The following is a 19,174-nucleotide window of genomic DNA, read 5'->3' on the forward strand; positions in this document are numbered from 1 at the left end:
ACAATAGCACCGAGGTGTAGTCAGCTGAAGACGGTGATTCCAGGCTGATAAAAGAAAGCAGTCGTAGCAATAACATGCAGGTCTTCTGTTCACTTCAACCCACCTTTCGCCATCAAGCTGAACGCAGAGATGTAAACCCTGCACAGGCGAAAGCTTCAAGCCACAAGTCACCACAGACTTTGCAGGGAGATAAAGTGAAAACTTCCACTTGCAGAACCAGAGAGGCAACACTGTGGAGGGCTGCGTGAGTGCTGTGAGCAACAGGAGGCAAAGCGGAACTGTGGAAGAGTGTTCTGGGAAAAGAGAAACAAAGCTTTTTGTCAGTTATTTACAATGCCACTTGCCCGGTCTACTATGGTATTACTCGTTCAATATCTCTTCTACATACCACATTTGAGTGCTTCGTTTTTTCCGTCTTTTTTCCCTTTCATGGTTTGTCTTCCCCTTGTATCCTGCTGTTTTGGGGCGGCACAGCCAGCAGGGGTAGCGCTGGTGCCTCACAGCTCCACACAGTCTGCATGGACTTTGTGTGTTCCCTTTGTGTTTACATGGGTTTGCTGTGGGTGCTCTGGTTTCCATCACAGTCAAAAGACACACTTCAGGTGGATCGGTCAGTATGAACCGCCGTCGCTGTACTCTCCAAGGAGAGGCTCCAGTCCCCTAAAACCCTACATTGTACAAGCAGTTCCTGATAGTGAATGGATTCTGCTGGTCTGGATTGCTGTAAAAAGTGCTGTTATTTATTGTACAATTATTCACGGGAACATATGAACATAAGAACCCTTACTTGGTTTACTGTAAAGGGCTTGCCAAAGTTGTTTTTAAAAATTCTACATAGACTATTATTAGCACCTCACTTTTCCATTAGTGCTCATTATTATAATAAATGATACTTTTAAGCTATGACAAAATGTCAGAAAACATCTGAATATTCTTTTGAGTGGCCCTACAGCTAGGAGACAGCTCATATCATGCCATAGGTGGGGGCTGCAGGCTGTAACCTTATGAATGTTTCTTACCAGGGTTTGCATTTTTTTTTCTGAAATGCTAATTCCAAAAATCTGCTAATAAATTTACGGGACATATGCTATTTCAAGTTCAGAATATGCAAATAAGCATACTGAAATTTCTTCCATATTTATAGAAATATATTCATTTTCCAATGTTCTCGTATCAGAAATAAAGTGATCATTTGTTTCCTTTACAACAAAATGGTCAAGAAAACAGCTGAAAAACAAGTGGGCTCTGAAATTACCCACAACTGTGAACATCTTCAAGACAGTCAACGGAGATTAGAAACAATTTTATTTGCAGGAAAAATGGATTTTGCACCTCTTTTTTCAGACTTGGGCTCTGAAAATTCCCCCATTTTCATTATGAATAAATGGACCTTCACACAAGGGCAAATACAAAATATAGCTGTATCACCATGGGACCATTCTTTAGTTTGACCATCTAGAAAGAACGCTCTCACCCTTTACAAAATAATAAAATAAAAACTGGTACACTGATATATACAAGTTTGCATTGACAACAATCACTTGCTCAAGTTTTTCAGGTACTGGATTCCCTGGTTGGTGTATTCGCACACTTTGGTGGGGGCCACGGAAAGTGCAGAAACAGACTTCTGTACTCCTAGAGAAGATATAGTGAAAAATAGCAGTGAGGAAAGAAGTTCAGTAGAAAGAAGTTTCAAGTCTTAATGGTGTTCAGCCGATAAAAAAATAAAATAGCAGCATGTTTGTAAAATGCTCTGAAGACAATTTCTGACATTCTCACCTGTGTTCCATGTTTCTTTGGGAGAGAGATCGATTTTAGGAGGAGCCGGAACCTGAAAAATACAGAGGGGCGGGGGGACATTTTACACAACCCCTGCACATGTACTGTCATGCCACCTTGCTTAACACTGACCCCGTATAGCTGTTTTGTTACAGTGCGTATGTGGGGTAAATCGGGGAGTGGCCACCTTTATCACATTATTGCTAACATTCATTTAGCCATTCAATGTGCTTTCAACAAAACACATATCGGATGCTGTGTACACAGTTTGGCAAAGTGTATTTTTCTGTACTTTCCACTCATTGTGTCTAGAAAAAAAAAAGCCTTAGATGCCCTAACGTCACTTGCAGATGTGAAGGAAACGTGTTAAGGGTGTTGAAAGTTAGTGAGCATCAAGTTGATGTAGGTGTGTTTTTAAACTTTGACAACATCCACAATCAGAACAATTATGAAAAATGCAGACAAGAGATAAGAGCTTCAGCAACTAAGGCCTTGACATGGGCAGCAAATTGCTGTTCCACTGTATTTTTTTTATTTTTACCTGTGTAATGAAATATAATTTTAAAACAGCGCTCCACAATCTGGGAACCCAATGCTGACAACATAAAATGCTTAACCCTTCGCCACACCACCTTAATTTCAGCACTCAGCTTTTGTACAGGATATCTTATGGTTACTGTGACCATGAGACAGACAGTGCTTATTGATATGGGACAGCCAGTAGTGTAGTGGTTAGAGCTACTGCCTCTGGATCCAAAGGTTGGATCCCCACCTCCAGCTGTAGTACTGAGAACTGCACTGTGCTCCTCTACTTCTCGCTGCTTGGTGATCCCACTCACACAGGGTCCATATGTTCTTGATTTTGGTCCTTCTCTCCCTCAGAACTGCTCAATCCCTTTCTGCATTCAAGGAGGGCCTCAAATTCTCTCTTTTGGTTCCACTTCTCTCCTGATCTCCTAACAGCCACATACATCTGCATCATACCATCTGTCACGATAACCTTTACATTCCTTATCAGACCCTAAGGCAGCTACTTATGCAACGTAGCGAGAGCCAACAGAAACAATGGTATGAGATGAACCAACTGCACTGGGATGACAGCGTGTCTGCATCTAAGGCTCTTTGCTGTGGGATGCACTGTTGTACACCGACAATCGTACACTTATTTGAAAAAGAATATCTGTCGAACGAATGAATATAAATGGCATGCAGCGAGGGGAGCAACCCTGCTTATACAGTACACTTCCCAGGATTCACTCTGCATTACCATGACCCTCAGTGGGCAAGCAGTTGTTGGATAGTTGGATGGGTAATGATAAAAAAAAAAAAAAAAAAAAAGCAGTCTCTGCATTACCTCTACACCAAAATATTTCATCCACTCTTGCAGCGCGGGGGGGATGGCTGCCTTAGCCTTGCCGAGGACCTCTGCACCTTTCTCGCCGCTTCCCAGTAAGCCTGTGTCGTAGGCCACGTAGAGCGCCCCGCCCGCCACCGACACCTTGGTGACCAACCTGTAACACACCTGCAGCATTCAGCATCAACACAAGCACCGTTTCCCAACCACTATTCCACATCACAATGTAGACACACATCATTCATACATTCACTGCTTTGGAACATCTTCATCTATCGAATGAATGAATATGAATCAATGTCATGCAGCTGTGAGGGGAGCAACCCTGCTTATACTTATGGTACACTTCCCAGAATTCACTCTGCATTACCAGCTCTGGCTGACATTTTTTCCACCCACGTGTGCGGTAAAAGCCCACGTTCGTGTAAATGCACCTGCTGCCCATGAGGTGCGAGTTCCACGCGACGGTGACGTCACACATGCGATCCGTCTCATCATCCTTACTAGGTTCGGTAGGTGTTGCTATGCAATTTAGTGACTAAAATTAAACAGAGTGTCAAAACACAACTTAAGCGTTTACACTAAAATATTCGAGTTCCAACTAGATCAGCCGTTCCCATACACGTAAACTACTAGTGCTGCTTAAGGCTAAAACATTATTATATTCTGAGTAGCAGAACTCGAAGTGACACAACTGACAACACAACAACAACAGACTCAGACTGTCCACTCACAGCACAAACAAGAGAAAAGAAAACTTACTTTATGACGGGGAACAGTTTTGCAGCCATAGTACGGACACACTAAAATAACTTTATAAATATTATACCAATAGTTCGCCAAGGGCGACCGAAAGGGTATTTGGAAAGCGCAGCTGGGCAGCAGGAAGCATTAGCAAGGACACACCAATGGCCGTGTTGTCGACCACTGCTCTCAATAAAGCTTTTTCAAACATGACCGTTGACCCCAACAGGCAAAAGTATTTTAAGGATCGTTACGGCACATTCGACATTTGGAGTGCGGCATACTAGCTATTGATATTTAATTGACATTAACTATAGCTTAAAACCCTGGGCCTTTGTAGGCACTAAATAAAATATTATATATTTTTTTTGCGTTCACTTCATGTTTTATTTTATACATATATTTCCAATTACAAAAAAAACTAAAATACCCGTTTAAGAATTTTACGATGCCAATACTCCACTGACAAAATAAAGGGCATCTTCTATAACTCTCCTTTTTCCATAATTCTAATAATATTGACTCAGTCATCAAAATATAGCACGAGATCAGTCGGTTGCCACAGTAGAAAATTACATAACTGTGCTTGAGTAAAAAGAAACTCTTGTGAAAATCATCAATAAATGTTCCACATACGAGGTCATTAAGTTTTAAAGTTTTAAAATGAGAATTGTACAGGTTGCAATTTAAACCAGAGTAAATAAGCACAGCAATGCGGTAGCATCATTGATGTGGTGAAATCAATTGAATTGCCGTTCCTCTGTGAATGACAAAGCTCTGTTTTAGCAAGAAATTAATTGATTTTTTTTTTTTGCTTATCCGTGCTTCATGTTAAATAATTGTTTTTGTTATGTCCAACACATTTTATGGAGCAAATTGTGTATTTCTAAATATGAGCGTTCAAAAATGCTATGACGTCAGAAATTTGCGCCGCTTTAGTTACGGAAGTATCGCAGTTAGAAATACTACAAATTAAAAGTCCTCGCACATGAGACAAGGCATTATTGTGTACTTCAGTTGAACACTGAGGGAGTTGCTTCCAACTTTCGTTATAACTATTACTCCATATCGTACAAATCTAAGTTTAACAATGATGACATGGCAGCCACCTCGAAAGTTACTGAAGACGAAAAACTATTGTGTGACTCTGGAATTACTGTAGAAGAAATTATTGATGCCATTAACTGCCTTAAAAATAAAAGTCCTCACAGAATGATGGAATCAGTGTGTTGAAAAGGTCCTTCCTGAGTTAATTGCACCCTTTTTGTTTGAAGTTCATTCAGAGAGCATTGCTCCAACTGCACATCCCACTCATACGCACAAAGTGCAATCTGTTCAATCAATAAAAACTTGCTTTTTATTGATCACTGGAGACCAGTTAGTTTACTTAAGAATGACTTTACTTAGGGGGCGCGGTGGCGCAGTGGGTTGGACCAGGGTCCTGCTCTCTAGTGGGTCTGGGGTTTGAGTCCTGCTTGGGGTGCCTTGCGATGGACTGGTGTCCCGTCCTGGGTGTGTTCCCTCCCCCTCTGGCCTTACACCCTGTGTTGCCGGGTAGGCTCCGGTTCCCCGTGACCCTGTGTGGGACAAGCGGTTCCGAAAATGTGTGTGTGTGTGTGTGTGTGTGTGTGACTTTACTTAAGAATGAGAGGGTGATGTAAGGTCTCAGAGAGGAAAACTTTGACTGATGTGTGTACTTATGCACCAAACAGCAGTTCAGAGTATTCGACCTTCTTGGAGACGGTGGGTGGGTTTCCGGAAAGGGCCCCACCTCCTAATTCCATAGTCCTGCTGGGGGACTTCAATGCTCACGTTGGCAGTGACTGGGAAATCTGGCGAGGGGTGATTGGGAAGAACGGCTTGCCTGATCTGACCCCGAATGGTGAAATGTTATTGGACTTCTGTGCTAGCCATGGTTTGTCCATAACAAATACCATGTTCAAAGACAAGGATGCTTGTAAGTGTACTTGGTACCAGAGCTCCTTGGGCCAAAGGTCAATGATTGACCTGTAATCATTTCATCTGACTTGAGGCCACATGTTCTGGACACTCAGGTGAAGAGAGCTGTTGAGCTGTCAACCAGTCACCATATGGTGGTGAGTTGGATCAGATGGCGGGGAAAACTTCTGGACAGACCTAGTAGACCTAAGCATTTAGTGAGGGTGTGCTGGGAACGACTATTGGAGGACCCTGTCCGGAATGATTTTAACTCACACCTCAAAGAGCGGTCCTCCCATGTCCTGGAGGAGGTAAGGGACATTGAGTCTGAATGGACCCTGTTCAAAACCTCCACACCTCCAGGCACAGATGTGGCCAAAAGCTTGTTGGTGCCAGTCAGGGCGGCAACCCAAGATCCCGCTGGTCGACACCGGTGGTGAGGGAAGCCGTGAAGCTGAAGAAGGAGGCCTTTAGTGCCTGGATGGCTCTGGGGTCTCCTGACTCAACAGACAGGTACCGGCAGGCAAAAAAGTCGGCAGCGGCTGTGGCTGCAGAAGCAAAATCCAGAGCATGGGAGGAGTTTGGAGAGGCTATGGAAAATGAAAATCGGTCGGCTTCAAAAGAGGTTCTGGAGAACCATCCGGCATCTCAGGAGGGGTCGGAAGAGCTTCGCTCAAGCTGTGTTCAGCAAGAGTGGAGAAACTCTGACCTCTAATGAGGACATTGTCGGGAGGTGGAAGGAGCACTTTGAGGAACTCTTAAACCCGAGAGATATGCCTCCCTTACAGGAGTCAGAGCCAGTTGGCTTCCATGCCATCAGAGTCCATGTCCCTGGTGGAAGTCACTGAGGTAGTTGGTAAGCTCCAAGGTGGCAAAGCATCGAGGTGGATGAGATTTGTCCGGAACTGCTTAAGGCCCTGGGTGTTGTAGGGCTGTCATGGCTGACAACCTCGGGGACAGTGCCTTTGGACTGGCAAACTGGGGTGGTGGTCCCTCTCTTTGAAAAAGGGGACCGGAGAGTATGTGCCAACTATCGAGGTATCGCAGTTCTCAGCCTCCCTGGGAAAGTCTATGCCAGGGTGCTGGAGAGGAGGCTTCGGCCGATAGTTGAACCTCGGGTTGAAGAGGAACAATGCGGATTCCGTCCTGGCCGTGGAACAGTGGACCAGCTTTTTTACTCTTTCACAGATAATTGAGGGGGCATGAGAGTTCGCTAATCCAGTCTACATGTGTTTTGTGGACTTGAAGAAGGTCTATGACCGTGTTCCCCGAGAAATTCTGTGGGAGGTTCTTAGGGAGTATGGGGTACCGGGGCTGCTACTGCGGGCCATTCGGTTTCTGTACACATGGAGCAAGAGCTGTGCCTGCATACTCGGCATTAAGTCAGGCCTGTTCAGTGTGGGTGTTGGACTCCGCCAAGGTTGTGCCATGTCTCCACTCCTGTTTGTGGTTTTCATGGACAGGATATCAAGGCGCAGTCGAGGTCAGGAGGGCATTCTGTGTGGGAGTCGGAAGGTGATGTCTCTGCTTTTTGTGGATGATGTTGTTCTCTTGGCACTGTCACATGGTTGCCTCCAGCACGCACTGGAACGGTTTGCAGCTGAGCGTGAAGGGGTTAGGATGAGGATGGTAACAGCTCTGTGAAGTTAAGTCATGGCACCACCCAAAAGTTCTCTCTCAAAAGAGGTGATAGGCAGGGTTGCCCAGTTTCTGCGTACCTATTCCTCCTTGTTGCTCAAGTCTTTTGTCACTTTATTAAGTAGTTTGAAAGTATTTCTATTGCTGGACGCAGTATTATTATAAGTCTTGTGGTACATGATATGACTTTATTCTTGAAAGGTGTTTCGCAGATGCAGCCAGCTGTTGAGTTAATTGAGGTTTTCTAAAGTTTCCGGGCTGTATCTTAACCTCAAAAAAGTGAATTGCTTGCCTCACAGAATTGTCCTGCAACATCTATTAGTGGCATCTCTGTTAAAGAGCAAACAAGTTATTTAGGAATCTGAATAAGGATCCACTGGACAGAATCGTTCTAAACTTCAACCCCATGATTGATAAGGCAAAAAACAGATTCAATCTTTGGTTGCAAAAACACCTGTCTTTAAAAAGGTCTGTCCTTCTGTCCAAAGCAGAAGGTATTTTCAGGCCCACTTATGTTGCCTCTTCAATGCATTTAGACAGCAAAACTGTGTAAAAGTTGACCAGATGCTCTTCAGTTTTTTGTGGAAAAACCAACACTATATCAAAAAGTCTTGATTATTAACTCATATAAGAATGATGGGCTTGATTTCTTGACTCTTTCTTGACTCTTAAAATTAACTGGTTGAAAATTGCCTCCATCTGGAATTTCATCCTAAATTTGTTTTTGATCAAATTGGTGGGCTCATTCCTTTTGATGTGTAACTAAAATATAGAAAAGTTACCTGATAAACTGTCAGCGTTTCACAGACAGGCTGTTGGCATGGAAGCTAATTTACAATTAAATTTTTCTCCACATCGGTACTATATTACTGGGTAGGGACCTGCATTTAAAATGGTGTGTCCTTCATACCAGTACTGGGTAGGGCCTCGCTTTGCTCTCAAAACAGCCTCAATTCTTCATTGTATGGGTTCCACAAGATGTTGGAAACATTCCTTTGATATTCTGGTCCATGCTGACAATTTCTGCAGATTTGTCAGCTGCACATTCATACTGAGACTGTCCTATTGTTCCACATCCCAAACGTGTTCTATTGGATTCAGATCCAGTGACTGGGAATGTCACTGAAGAACACTCATGTTCATGAAACCAGCTTGAGACAACTTTTGTGTTGTGACATGGTGCATTATCATGCTGGAAGTAGCCGTTAGAAGATGGGTAAATTGTGGCCATAAAGGGATGCACATGGTAAGCAACAATACTCAGATAGGCAGTGGCACTGAAGCGATGATTGATTGGTATTAACAGGCCCAAAGAGCACCAAGAAAATATTCCCCACAGCATTACACCACCACCACCAGCCTGGACTGTTGACACAAGGCAGGTTGGGTCCATGGATTCTTGTTGCTGATGCCAACCATTGTGAACCTACCATCTGTCTCAGCAGAAATCGAAATTCATCCGACCACAACGTTTTTCCTGTCTTGAACTGCCCAGTTTTGGTGAGCCTGTACCCAGTGTAGTCTCAGCTTTCTGTTCTTGGCTGACAGCAGTGGAACCCGATGTGGTCCTCTGCTGTTGTGGCCCATCCGCCTCAAGGATCGACGTGTTGTGAATTCTGACGTGCTTTTCTGCTTACCGCAGTTTTAAAGAGTGATTCTCTCAGTTACCGTAGCGTTTCGGGCGGCTCAAACCAGTCTGGCCATTCTCCTTTAACCTCTCTAACAAGGCATTTCTGTCCACAGAACAGCAGCTTACTGGATATTTTGTTTTACACACCATTCTGAGTAATATCTAGAGAGTGGTGTGTGTGAGGGGGGCACGGCGGAGGAGCGGGTTTGGGCGGGTCCTGCTTTCCGGTTGGCCTGGGGTTCAAGTCCCGCTTGGAGTGCCTTGCGGCAGACTGGTGTCCTGTCCTGGGTGTGTCCCTCCAGACTTACGCCCAGTGTTGTCGGGTTAGGCTCCGGCTCCCCGCAACCCCACGTGGGACTAGCGGTTTCAGATTCTGTGTGTGTATGCGCTGCGTGTGAAAGTCTCAGGAGATCAGCAGTTACAGAAATACTCAAACCAGCCTATCTGGTACCAACAACTATGCTACGGTCTAACTCAGTGAGATCACATTTTTTTCCTCATTCCGGTCTTTCATGTGAACATTAACTGAAGCTCCTGCTCTCTACAGTCTATTTGCATGATTTTATTCATTTGCGCTGCTGCCACATGATTTGCTGATAATTTCACGAATAAGTAGGTGTACAACTTAAGTGTAGAAAAAAGGAGCAAGTGCCTGGAGTGGAGTCGGGATAGAATGTGGAATGAAAAATAAAACTAATTCAATTCAAATTTGAAGGAAAGAGAAAGGAGCGCTGACGAGCAGGGTGGACTCTGGCGCGTGAAGCCATTGACCTCCGCGGGGGTTCAGAGCTCAGCGCGCTCACGCGACGGCGACATACGGGGACTGTCGGGGCCGCGGGGCCTGCCCGGGCGCTGGGTGGCAGGGTAAGAAGCGTCCGCCGTCGCCTCACTGTTCACTGCGCAGTCACGTTGAAACCCCGCCGAAAACCCACTAACGCCCTGTGTGTGTGTGTGTGCTGTTTGCGGACAGGAGCCATGACGCACCTCCTCGGGAAGGTGCTCGCGGTCGGGGCCGCGCTCGCAGCGCTCGCCGCCTTCGTCACGTGGAGGGAGAACTTTGAGAGCGGTGAGTGCGGCACGTGCCACGCGCCGTTACCTGTCACGGGCCGCTCGCGCGGTCACGACTAAGTTCTGGGTCCCGAGGATCGTAAATAATAGCGGGAGCTGCGCGCTTCGGCTCAGAAAGTAAAGTGTCGTCCCCTCGATCGAGGAGGTGTAACGCGCCTGAACTCGTCCCGTGAGAATCAATCATCAATGCCTTGCTGTGCAAGTAGGGTAAATCACTGTACACCCTTCTACCCCCGCGCCCCTGGTCAAAAGTCCTTAACTTGGCAAATAAGGGAAAAAAAAAAAATAAAACAAATGTTACAAACAGCAGTTATGATTCGCATAACTTTGATCCCAGCGCCTCATGTTTCAGATATTTGAATAATTAATTCGTTGACTTCAGTGATTGGCTTCTCTAAACCCTCAGTGTTTATGTGTTAAAACAGTCTGTAAGAGTAAAATGAATTGAATATTTACCTCTTTATACAGCTAGGCATTTTTACCAGAGTACTGGTGGGGGGGTAAATGCCTGCATTGAGGGTACTGCAACTAGGATTTGAACCTGCAACCGTTGGGTCTAAAGGCAGCAGCTCTAACCACTTTGCAACAGTTGTCCCCAGATAGCCTTTGCACAAGGTTTGTGTGTCTGGCTTTGGCCCCTTTCAGCATGATTGTGTAAAGGTGTTTTTATGTAAGAAATTCATGAGAATTAGACAGACAGACAGACAGACAGACAGACAGATATACTTTATTGATCCCACAAGGGAAATTATTATGTTACAGCAGCAGAATACAGGTCTTAAAATACTTGCAATGTAAAAAATATAAAACAAGTGGAAAAATACAAGATAAAAATATGTACAATTATATATACAATATATATCCAATTATATAGAATTGTCACTTTGTACTTTACATCCAAAAGACACACTCCTTTCAGGACATGTGAACCCCCCCCATCTCATGTAAGAAACACACACTAAGTTTGTTGTAGTGATGGAGCAAGGCATTATAAAATTATTCAGTTTAAAGAGAAGAAGTATGTAATATCCTGATAATGCACTCGTGGAAATGTACGTTAGTTGTGGTGTGGTAACACTTTACAGCCAAGACCAGAACAGCTGTACACAGAGATTTACACTTGCATGAATCACTTGACTGCTCATTTATGGATTCCTTCCTCCGTTCTTAGTGCTTAACCTCCTTGTCCCCATGCCACAGGGTCACCGCGGGAGATCAGTTGGCTTTCATGAGAACAGTTAAAGGTGAAAACTTTAGCTGATCGATGCCTGACTTCATTGCTATAGTTTCAGCCTCAAAGGAATGCACGGTGATAGTGCCGTAAGAATATAATTAGATTAAAAAGTGAAAATTCTGAGCGCAGCTTCGATAAATTGTGCACAACTGTGACATTCATATAATGGCGCTGAATTATGAATGCCACAATTGCGGTACTGTACTATGGTGCCGTTGACGAAATCAAATCGTTACAATTTGAATTAGTCAACCACAGTTTCTAGTATATTGCTTTTTTGCTCAGTACCTTATTGACCGGAAAGAAATGGACTTAATCAGAGGTTTTATGCCGGTTACAAAATCGGACGCCCCTTAGTCAGTCAACTGGATCCGTTGAAAAGCATCTCGCACAAATCTCCCATTCGTGCAATCCAAGCGGAGATGACCGGAGGTTATAAGACGCAAATTCTGTGACGTGTCCAGTCTTTTGTTGCCTTTTCTCTAAGAATTTTCCCCTGCATTTCAGAGCTATCATGTCCTGCTTTTTCTGCCGCGAAGAAATTAGAGGCTTTATCTGCACAATATTTGGAAGTCGCAGGGTAAGGGATGGCGGAGCGGAGGTGGAATCGCACAAACGGCCTGCTGAGGACGAGGAGAGTAACAAGGATTCAGCCTGAAGCTGAAAGCTGAAGGAGGAGAAGGTGTGATGCGTTAAATAAGATGCGTTTTCTAGGTTCTTTGAAAGGCGCCAGGGTCCTGGTGACCGGGGCCAGTACGGGCATTGGTGAGCAGATGGCTTATCGCTACGCCCGCTTTGGTGCCCAGATTGTCATCACGGCAAGACGAGAACACATTCTGCATCGGGCAAGTATTCAGTCAATGTTTTCTCTTCCAATAACAGTCATGCATATGTCTTAAGAGGTCAGCAAAGTCATAAGTGCTTCTCTTTTTTCACACAGATGCCATAATATCATCTGTGGTTTTAACCAAGAAATATGTCCAGCCAGTTTGGCCATATTTTTTTACATGGTTACAGCAATTGTTATTCCTCAGTTTCTTTGTGGAATAAAAATGTTTAGATATCCAAATGCACCCCGACCCTCTGGAGTGTGCGAAAGTCTTGGAGTCAGAGATGTATTGGAAGGACAGTTGCATCCGCATCTGTGTTGCTGTCATTTGCACTTCGCAGGTAGCAGAGAAGTGTGTGAGCCTGGGAGCGCAGAAGGTGCTGTACATTGCTGCTGACTTGGCCCAGCCCTCTGATCCCGACAGGGTGCTGAAGTTTGCTTTGGATTAGCTAGGCAGGTGAAATGGTGATATGCAGAGTACCGCAGAACCCGTGCCTGCCCCTCTTCCCTCCTCCCACACAGACCCTGGATAATCTGAGTGACGTTGCGGTTAATAACGTTCAGATGTAATCCAGATCGGGCCCCTGCTGTAGCGCTCATCGCAAATGTTCGGCAAGATAATTTTAAAATTATGTGCTGAGCCCGAGTGTATAAAGATGGGTTCGGTTTAGGGTTAAAGGGTCAAAGGTGATCGACAGAAATGGGATCCCCCCCCGAGCTAAATTTCAAGTGTCGTAGCAAAGGGTCTGAACACTTGCGTCAATGCGGTGTTTCAGTTTTTTGTTTTTACTAAAGTAGCAAAAATTTCGAAATCCTCTTTTTGCTTTGCCGTTATTGGGTGTTGAGTGTAGATTGAGGGGGGAGGTGAGTTTAATCGATTTTTAGCATAAGGCTGCGGTATAAAAAATGGAAGAAGTGAAAGGGTCCGCGTACCTTCCGAATGAACAGTATGCAGTGGCATCTGAACTTCTTGCTCCAGTGGCTTAATCCATACCGCGGTCGCTTTCTCACCGTTTTCCTTACGTACGCCAACTTCGGTAGGAAACGGCAAGCGCTCGAGGGGTCGCTCTTACCTTCATTTGTGTTTGCAGGAGGCCTAGACTACCTCGTACTAAATCACATTGGAGCCAGCCCGTTTGCCACGTGGGATGGCGATGTGGAGCACACCCGATGGTTAATGCAGGTCCGATACCCTTGTACCGTGTTAAAGATTACGTTTTAACAAAACTTATGCATTCACATCTTATCCCGTTGTCGTGCCGTATAATTAATGGCTTCACACTTCATTCCAGTGTAGTATAACCATGCCTTTCCTCCTTCTGCCTCTCTCCCTTTGGTGTTGTAGAGCTATGCAATAAAATGTGTATTTAACAACCGGGTCATTCTTCTGCAGAACTCAAAGGAGCCGTAGTTCCTGTGCCTCCTAGAATATCAGCACTTCATGCACTACGTTTTTCGATAAATTTAACAAAGCGTGTAGTTTTGTTGACTCGGATAGCGGGCAGCACTCACATGGGTGCGTACAGCCGTAACGCTCGGATTCTTTCTCCGAAGTTGCATTTTCAGCAGATGTGTTAAGAACGGTTATTAGATTGGACGGCCCTGTGTTGGAATCTCCGCTTGTACCCCTGAGTTAGGTACTTGCACTGCATTGCTGCGGTAAAGACTGTTGCGCTGTATGCGCGGGTGGATACTTCTACGAAGTTTAGCATCGTAAGTTGTCTCGGGCAAAGTTGTAAGATAAATGGTGGCACAGCGAGTAGTGCTGCTGTATCACAGCACCTCGGTTATGCGAGAGGATGTGGGTTCGATCCCTGCTTAGTTTGTGTGTTTTGTCTGGGTGCTCTGGTTTCCTCCCACAGTCCAAAGACATGCTGTTCAGGTTCCACCATAGTGTGTGAGTGAGAGAGAGAGTGTCTGTGTTCCACAGATGTATGGATGAGTGACCCATTGTAAGTAGTGCATCTAGCAGTGTAAGTCACCGTGGTGAATAAGGTGTGTGGGCTGGTAACACTACATAGTATCCATTATAAGTTGCTTTGGGGAAAAGCATGTGCTTGATAAATAAATGTAAATGGTTGAATTGCCTTCCCTTTCTTGGAAGGTGAACTTTCTGAGTTACCTGCAGATGACATCGAGAGCTCTGCCTTCCTTGGAGGAGAGTAGGGGCTCCATTGTCGTGGTGTCCTCCTTGTTAGGTGAGTTCACGTAAGGGCCCTTACTGTTTTCGTATGGCAGGTGGAACAGGTAGGAAAAGCGGAACGTGACAAGGATCAGGTCATCTTTTGGTCATGTCTCTACAGCCACCTGGTGGAAAATTTTCCGCTTTAGTAGAGAAGGTAATACATTGCTTTATATTGTCATTACGGCAGTTGGCAGCTATCTGTCTGTCCCAAAAGTTTCTTTTCCTAGACCTCCTGGAGAATATTAACTTTTTTAATAAGTTGAGTTCTTAAAAAGGTTTTTTATGGACCTGTAAATTTTCCAGAAAATACATAATTCTAATAAAATCACTGATTGTACTGTATAATGAAACCAAGATCTCAGTTTTTCATTTTGAGACAGAAGTTTTCTTCCTTTTTGTTCAGCTTGTGACTGTAAGTGTAGGATCTGGTGTATCTTTTGGGACATTTCTGTACGTGTCTACTTAAGGCAAGGGGGGGATGCGTCCTGCGAAACACTTTGTTTGTTTGTGTACTGACGAGCGAGCGTGCGCGCCTTGGTTCTCCAGGGAAGATGTCCTCACCTTTCGTGGGGCCCTATGCAGCCACCAAGTTTGCGCTGAGCGGCTTCTTCGGGTCTCTGCGACATGAGATGACCATGCGAGGAAGCAATGTGACCATCACCATGTGTTTCCTGGGCCTCATCGACACCCAGTCTGCCATGGAGAAAGTCAAGTGAGCCGCACCTGACCTTTCACATTATCATGAAAGAACATACCAGAATATCCTTTGCGCGCCCTTCCGTGTCAGAGTGGTGAAACACACACACACACACACACACACACACACACACACACACACACACACATTCTCAGAACCGCTTGTCCCATACGGGGTCACGGGGAACCGGAGCCTACCCGGTAACACAGGGCGTAAGGCCGGAGGGGGAGGGGACACACCCAGGACGGGACGCCAGTCCGCCGCAAGGCACCCCAAGCGGGACTCGAACCCCAGACCCACCAGAGAGCAGGACCTGGTCCAACCCACTGCGCCCCAGTGGTGAAACATTAAATTACAATTTAGGAAACCCTGACATGCAATAAAATATGCTCTCAGGGTTTCCATTCATTTGGCTGACACTTTTTGCCAAAGAGACTTGGAATGTTAAGCTTGTAATAACTGTAACCTTACAATTATTTACTTATTCATATGGCAAGGTAATTTACCTTGCTCATGGGTGCTGCCACCAGAGGTGGGATTGAGCCTGTGACCTTTGGGTCCACAGGCTGTAGCTCTAATCACTGCACCACAATCACACCCCCCCCCCCCCCATGTGTGGCTTATCAAGAAAATGCAGGAAAAGTGGACTTCAGTTTTTCGTATTTTCACCATCAGACTAGTTATTTCTGTAATAAGTTTCTTAAAAGGTTCTTAACGAAGCTTCTTTATACACAATTAAACTGATTTAAATTAAATGCCAGGCTCCAGGTTCTTCCAGGTTCTTTTTTGCTGCCTTCAGTTCCCTTTGAAATAACAGATGAGTATTCTGAGGCTTAAGCGAAGCCCTGGAGAAACAAGAGGCTTATTTTTTTGTGGTTACAGGACCCCCCCCCCACTCCCTTTGCGACTCAAGCTCGCTGTAAAATCTGCTATGTGAATCTCGTGACTTGAAGTTCATTACACTGATAAGAGGATCAGACATTCTGTGAGCGGCGCAAGTCTCATTTGAAGTGTATCTGTGTGCGTGTGCAGTAGCTGACCTCACTTTGTCATAATCAGAATATGTATACATAATAAGCTGCCCTGCAATGGACCAGCATCCCGTTCAGGGTGTATGCCCCCCTTCCCCAGCTTTGCCCCAGCTGATTCTGGGATAGGCTCCAGATCGCTGTGACACTGCTTCGGACAAATGGTATTGAAATTGGATGGATGGATGGATGGATGGATGGATGGATGGATAAGAAGCACTTGCTCACTGAAAATTATATTTAATTTCACTGGCCGAGTTCTACTTGTCTACTTTTTCATTCCGTTGATATGGTGTGTAACACGTTGTCTTTTTTGCAGAGGTTACACCAATACGAAGGCCCACCCTGCAAGCGAAGCCGCTCTGCACATAATTAAAGCTGGAGCAACTCGACAGTGGGACACCTTTTACCCCTGGCATCTCTACTACATGATTTTAACAGGGAACCTGCATCCTTTTATATGGGACTTTATAATCAGGAGTGTTTACAGTAATTAGCTTTTGTTTACTGAGTAAAGGAAGATGCAAAGTGTAACTGGCTGTGTGCTAAATGTAGAACTGTCATTATTTGTAAAGGAAAAGCAAATTCCAGAGACACTTCTGTAGTTTGATATATGAATGTATGCAGCTGTCTCAGATCAGTTATGTTAGTATGTGGGGGGGGGGGGGGTGGTGATTTAAGTTCTCTTCACAGCTGAAAGAAGCTGATCCCATCGGTTTACAACCTGTAGCCTGGATAAACAGTAAGATGTCAGTCGACCGTGTTTGTGTTTTCACTTTTTTTTTCTTTTTTCACACAGTACTGAACTTGAACAAGGGGGTGCGGTGGTGCAGCGGGTTGGACCGGGTCCTGCTCTCCGGTGGGTCTGGGGTTCGAGTCCCGCTTGGGGTGCCTTGCGACGGACTGGCGTCCCATCCTGGGTGTGTCCCCTCCCCCTCCGGCCTTACGCCCTGTGTTGCCGGGTTAGGCTCCGGTTCCCCGCGACCCCGTACGGGACAAGCAGTTCAGATAACGTGTGTGAACTTGAACACCTAATGTTTTACCTTCTGTAATGTGCTCTCATACTATATTGGTATAGTAACTGCCACAGGAGTGATTTCAAGAATCGGAACAATTTTGTCCATCTTCTCCGTCAGTGTTTTAGGGGCCTCTGTTTTAAACATTTATAGAGCGCTTAAACATGATGATGCACTGTTTTAAACATTTGAACTGTGACAGAAGGGCTGCACTCTAGTGTGGACTGATGATGAAATTTGGTGCAGCTGTTGTACTACCCCCCCTCCCCGCATTAGTGACCATTCACATTCATTTCGGGGAAAGAGTTCAACTCAGACAAATAAATAGGGGGGGTGGGGAAGTGAAATTTTAGCTAAAATCAAAACTCCAGGGCTGTGGAGTCGGTACACAAAACACACGAAACCTCCGACTCCAGTGACCCAATAAGTGCTTTCGATTCCACAGCACTACCCAAAAGTCGCACGTTATTTTGGCGATTGACTTCTCCGGCACCTGTAGGCCTAAACCTATATTATACCTCTAATTTTTGGGGGTTGACATACAGGCTGGTGTATGGGGAACGTTGAGTCGGAACGTATTTATCATCCCCGGTAATCCAATAGTTGCTTCTGACTCCACAGCCCTGGAAAATTGACTAAAGTATGTGTTTATTTTTAGGGGGTGCGGTGGCGCAGTGGGTTGGACCACAGTCCTGCTCTCCAGCGGGTCTGGGGTTCGAATCCCGCTTGGGGTGCCTTGCGGCGGACTGGCGTCCCGTCCTGGGTGTGTCCCCTCCCCCTCCGGCCTAACGCCCTGTGTTGCCGGGTAGGCTCCGGTTCCCCGTGACCCTGTATGGGACAAGCGGTTCTGAAAATGTGTGTGTGTGTGTGTGTGTGTGTGTGTGTGTGTGTGTGTGTGTGTGTGTGTGTGTGTGTGTGTGTGTGTGTGTGTGTTTATTTTTGAATGTGCATGAAAAAATGTAACATTTAAAGTCTGTAACTATGCTTCCTTACTCCACCTGGGTGGTTTTGGCCAAAGTCTGAATCGGGCGCGACACACACGCTGACTACATATGAGCTGCGTCGTATCGATTAGGACGACAGCACGGTAAACCACAGGTAGCCTCTGTTCTACCTAGTTTACAGTCCAGTCTGTCTACAAGAGCGTAGCGTGAACTCTCACTCATGCAGGGACTTCATTATTATGCCCCCTGACTTTACTCCTTGACAGGAACACAGAGCTGTTCGAAAAGCAGCTAATGTACGTTAACGCAAGAGCGTAAGTAACATGGTGGTTGGTTCCGGCTGTCCGAACCCCAATAAGACGTAGGCACGGAGTTTCATTATTCTGATTTATTATAAAACCCAAGGACAACTGCTGGGTCCAAATTCGGATAAGCGACGTATTGGGGTCTGGCTGTAGTTTTTTTTTTTTTTTTATGCCAAACAACTGTTTCATTTTGATTTCTTGCTATATTTGCACAATACAGCTAAATGTTGCATAAGTGGCTTTTTATATTTTGTCACTCCCTCCACCCCGGCAACGAGGAACGCCTGCGGCCGATCAGGGTCCGGGCACATAAAAGGACAGCCCGGAGCGCAGGAAAACGCAGAACCTCGTTCAGCCTTACTCTTCGCTCGCGCTCCTCGGGTCGTTCTGCTCACCGCTTCCCTGACCTCCCTTTCCTTGTTCCTGTTCCTCGACCCTCCTTCTCCTAAATCCCCTCACCCTCTTCGTCTGCCTCGACCCGTCACCTGATCTACGACTCACGTTTTTTGGATTTGAGGTCTGTTCCTCGGTAACCTTCTCTAGTTTCCTGACTACGACTCTCAGATCATCCCCTCATCCTGTGCGCCGCACTTGGGTCTGACGACCAACTTCCCAGATGGAATCATGACACGTTTATTTATGTAGCACACTTTTCTCTACAGCAGCTTCCGATGAACTCTATGTAGTGTTATCAGCCCACACACCCTGTTCACCAAGGTGACTTACACTTCTAGATACACTACTGGGTCACTCATCCATACATCAGAGGAATACACTCTCTCTGT

At 45.5% G+C, this 19,174-nt stretch overlaps 2 protein-coding genes across 2 annotated transcripts; one reads left to right on the top strand and one right to left on the bottom strand.

The window, feature by feature from the left end:
* Window positions 1-1,268: 1,268 nt before the first annotated feature.
* On the bottom strand, window positions 1,269-4,052 carry micos13 (mitochondrial contact site and cristae organizing system subunit 13). The gene is made up of 4 exons (XM_018728039.2): window positions 3,896-4,052; window positions 3,134-3,290; window positions 1,780-1,831; window positions 1,269-1,635 (listed from the first exon to the last, which is right to left on the bottom strand). Exons 1-4 carry the CDS (start codon window positions 3,922-3,924, stop codon window positions 1,538-1,540), a joined length of 336 nt encoding a protein of 111 aa, XP_018583555.1. The 5' UTR covers window positions 3,925-4,052; the 3' UTR covers window positions 1,269-1,537.
* On the top strand, window positions 3,594-16,805 carry hsd11b1la (hydroxysteroid (11-beta) dehydrogenase 1-like a). Its single transcript, XM_029255032.1, has 7 exons — window positions 3,594-3,645; window positions 9,799-9,947; window positions 10,054-10,149; window positions 12,100-12,230; window positions 14,319-14,412; window positions 14,946-15,111; window positions 16,444-16,805. The coding sequence occupies exons 3-7, from the start codon at window positions 10,059-10,061 to the stop codon at window positions 16,619-16,621; spliced, it is 660 nt and encodes a 219-aa protein (XP_029110865.1). The 5' UTR covers window positions 3,594-3,645; window positions 9,799-9,947; window positions 10,054-10,058; the 3' UTR covers window positions 16,622-16,805.
* Window positions 16,806-19,174: the final 2,369 nt, after the last annotated feature.

This window comes from Scleropages formosus, chromosome 9 (assembly GCF_900964775.1).
Source record: "Scleropages formosus chromosome 9, fSclFor1.1, whole genome shotgun sequence".
Taxonomy (NCBI): domain Eukaryota; kingdom Metazoa; phylum Chordata; class Actinopteri; order Osteoglossiformes; family Osteoglossidae; genus Scleropages; species Scleropages formosus.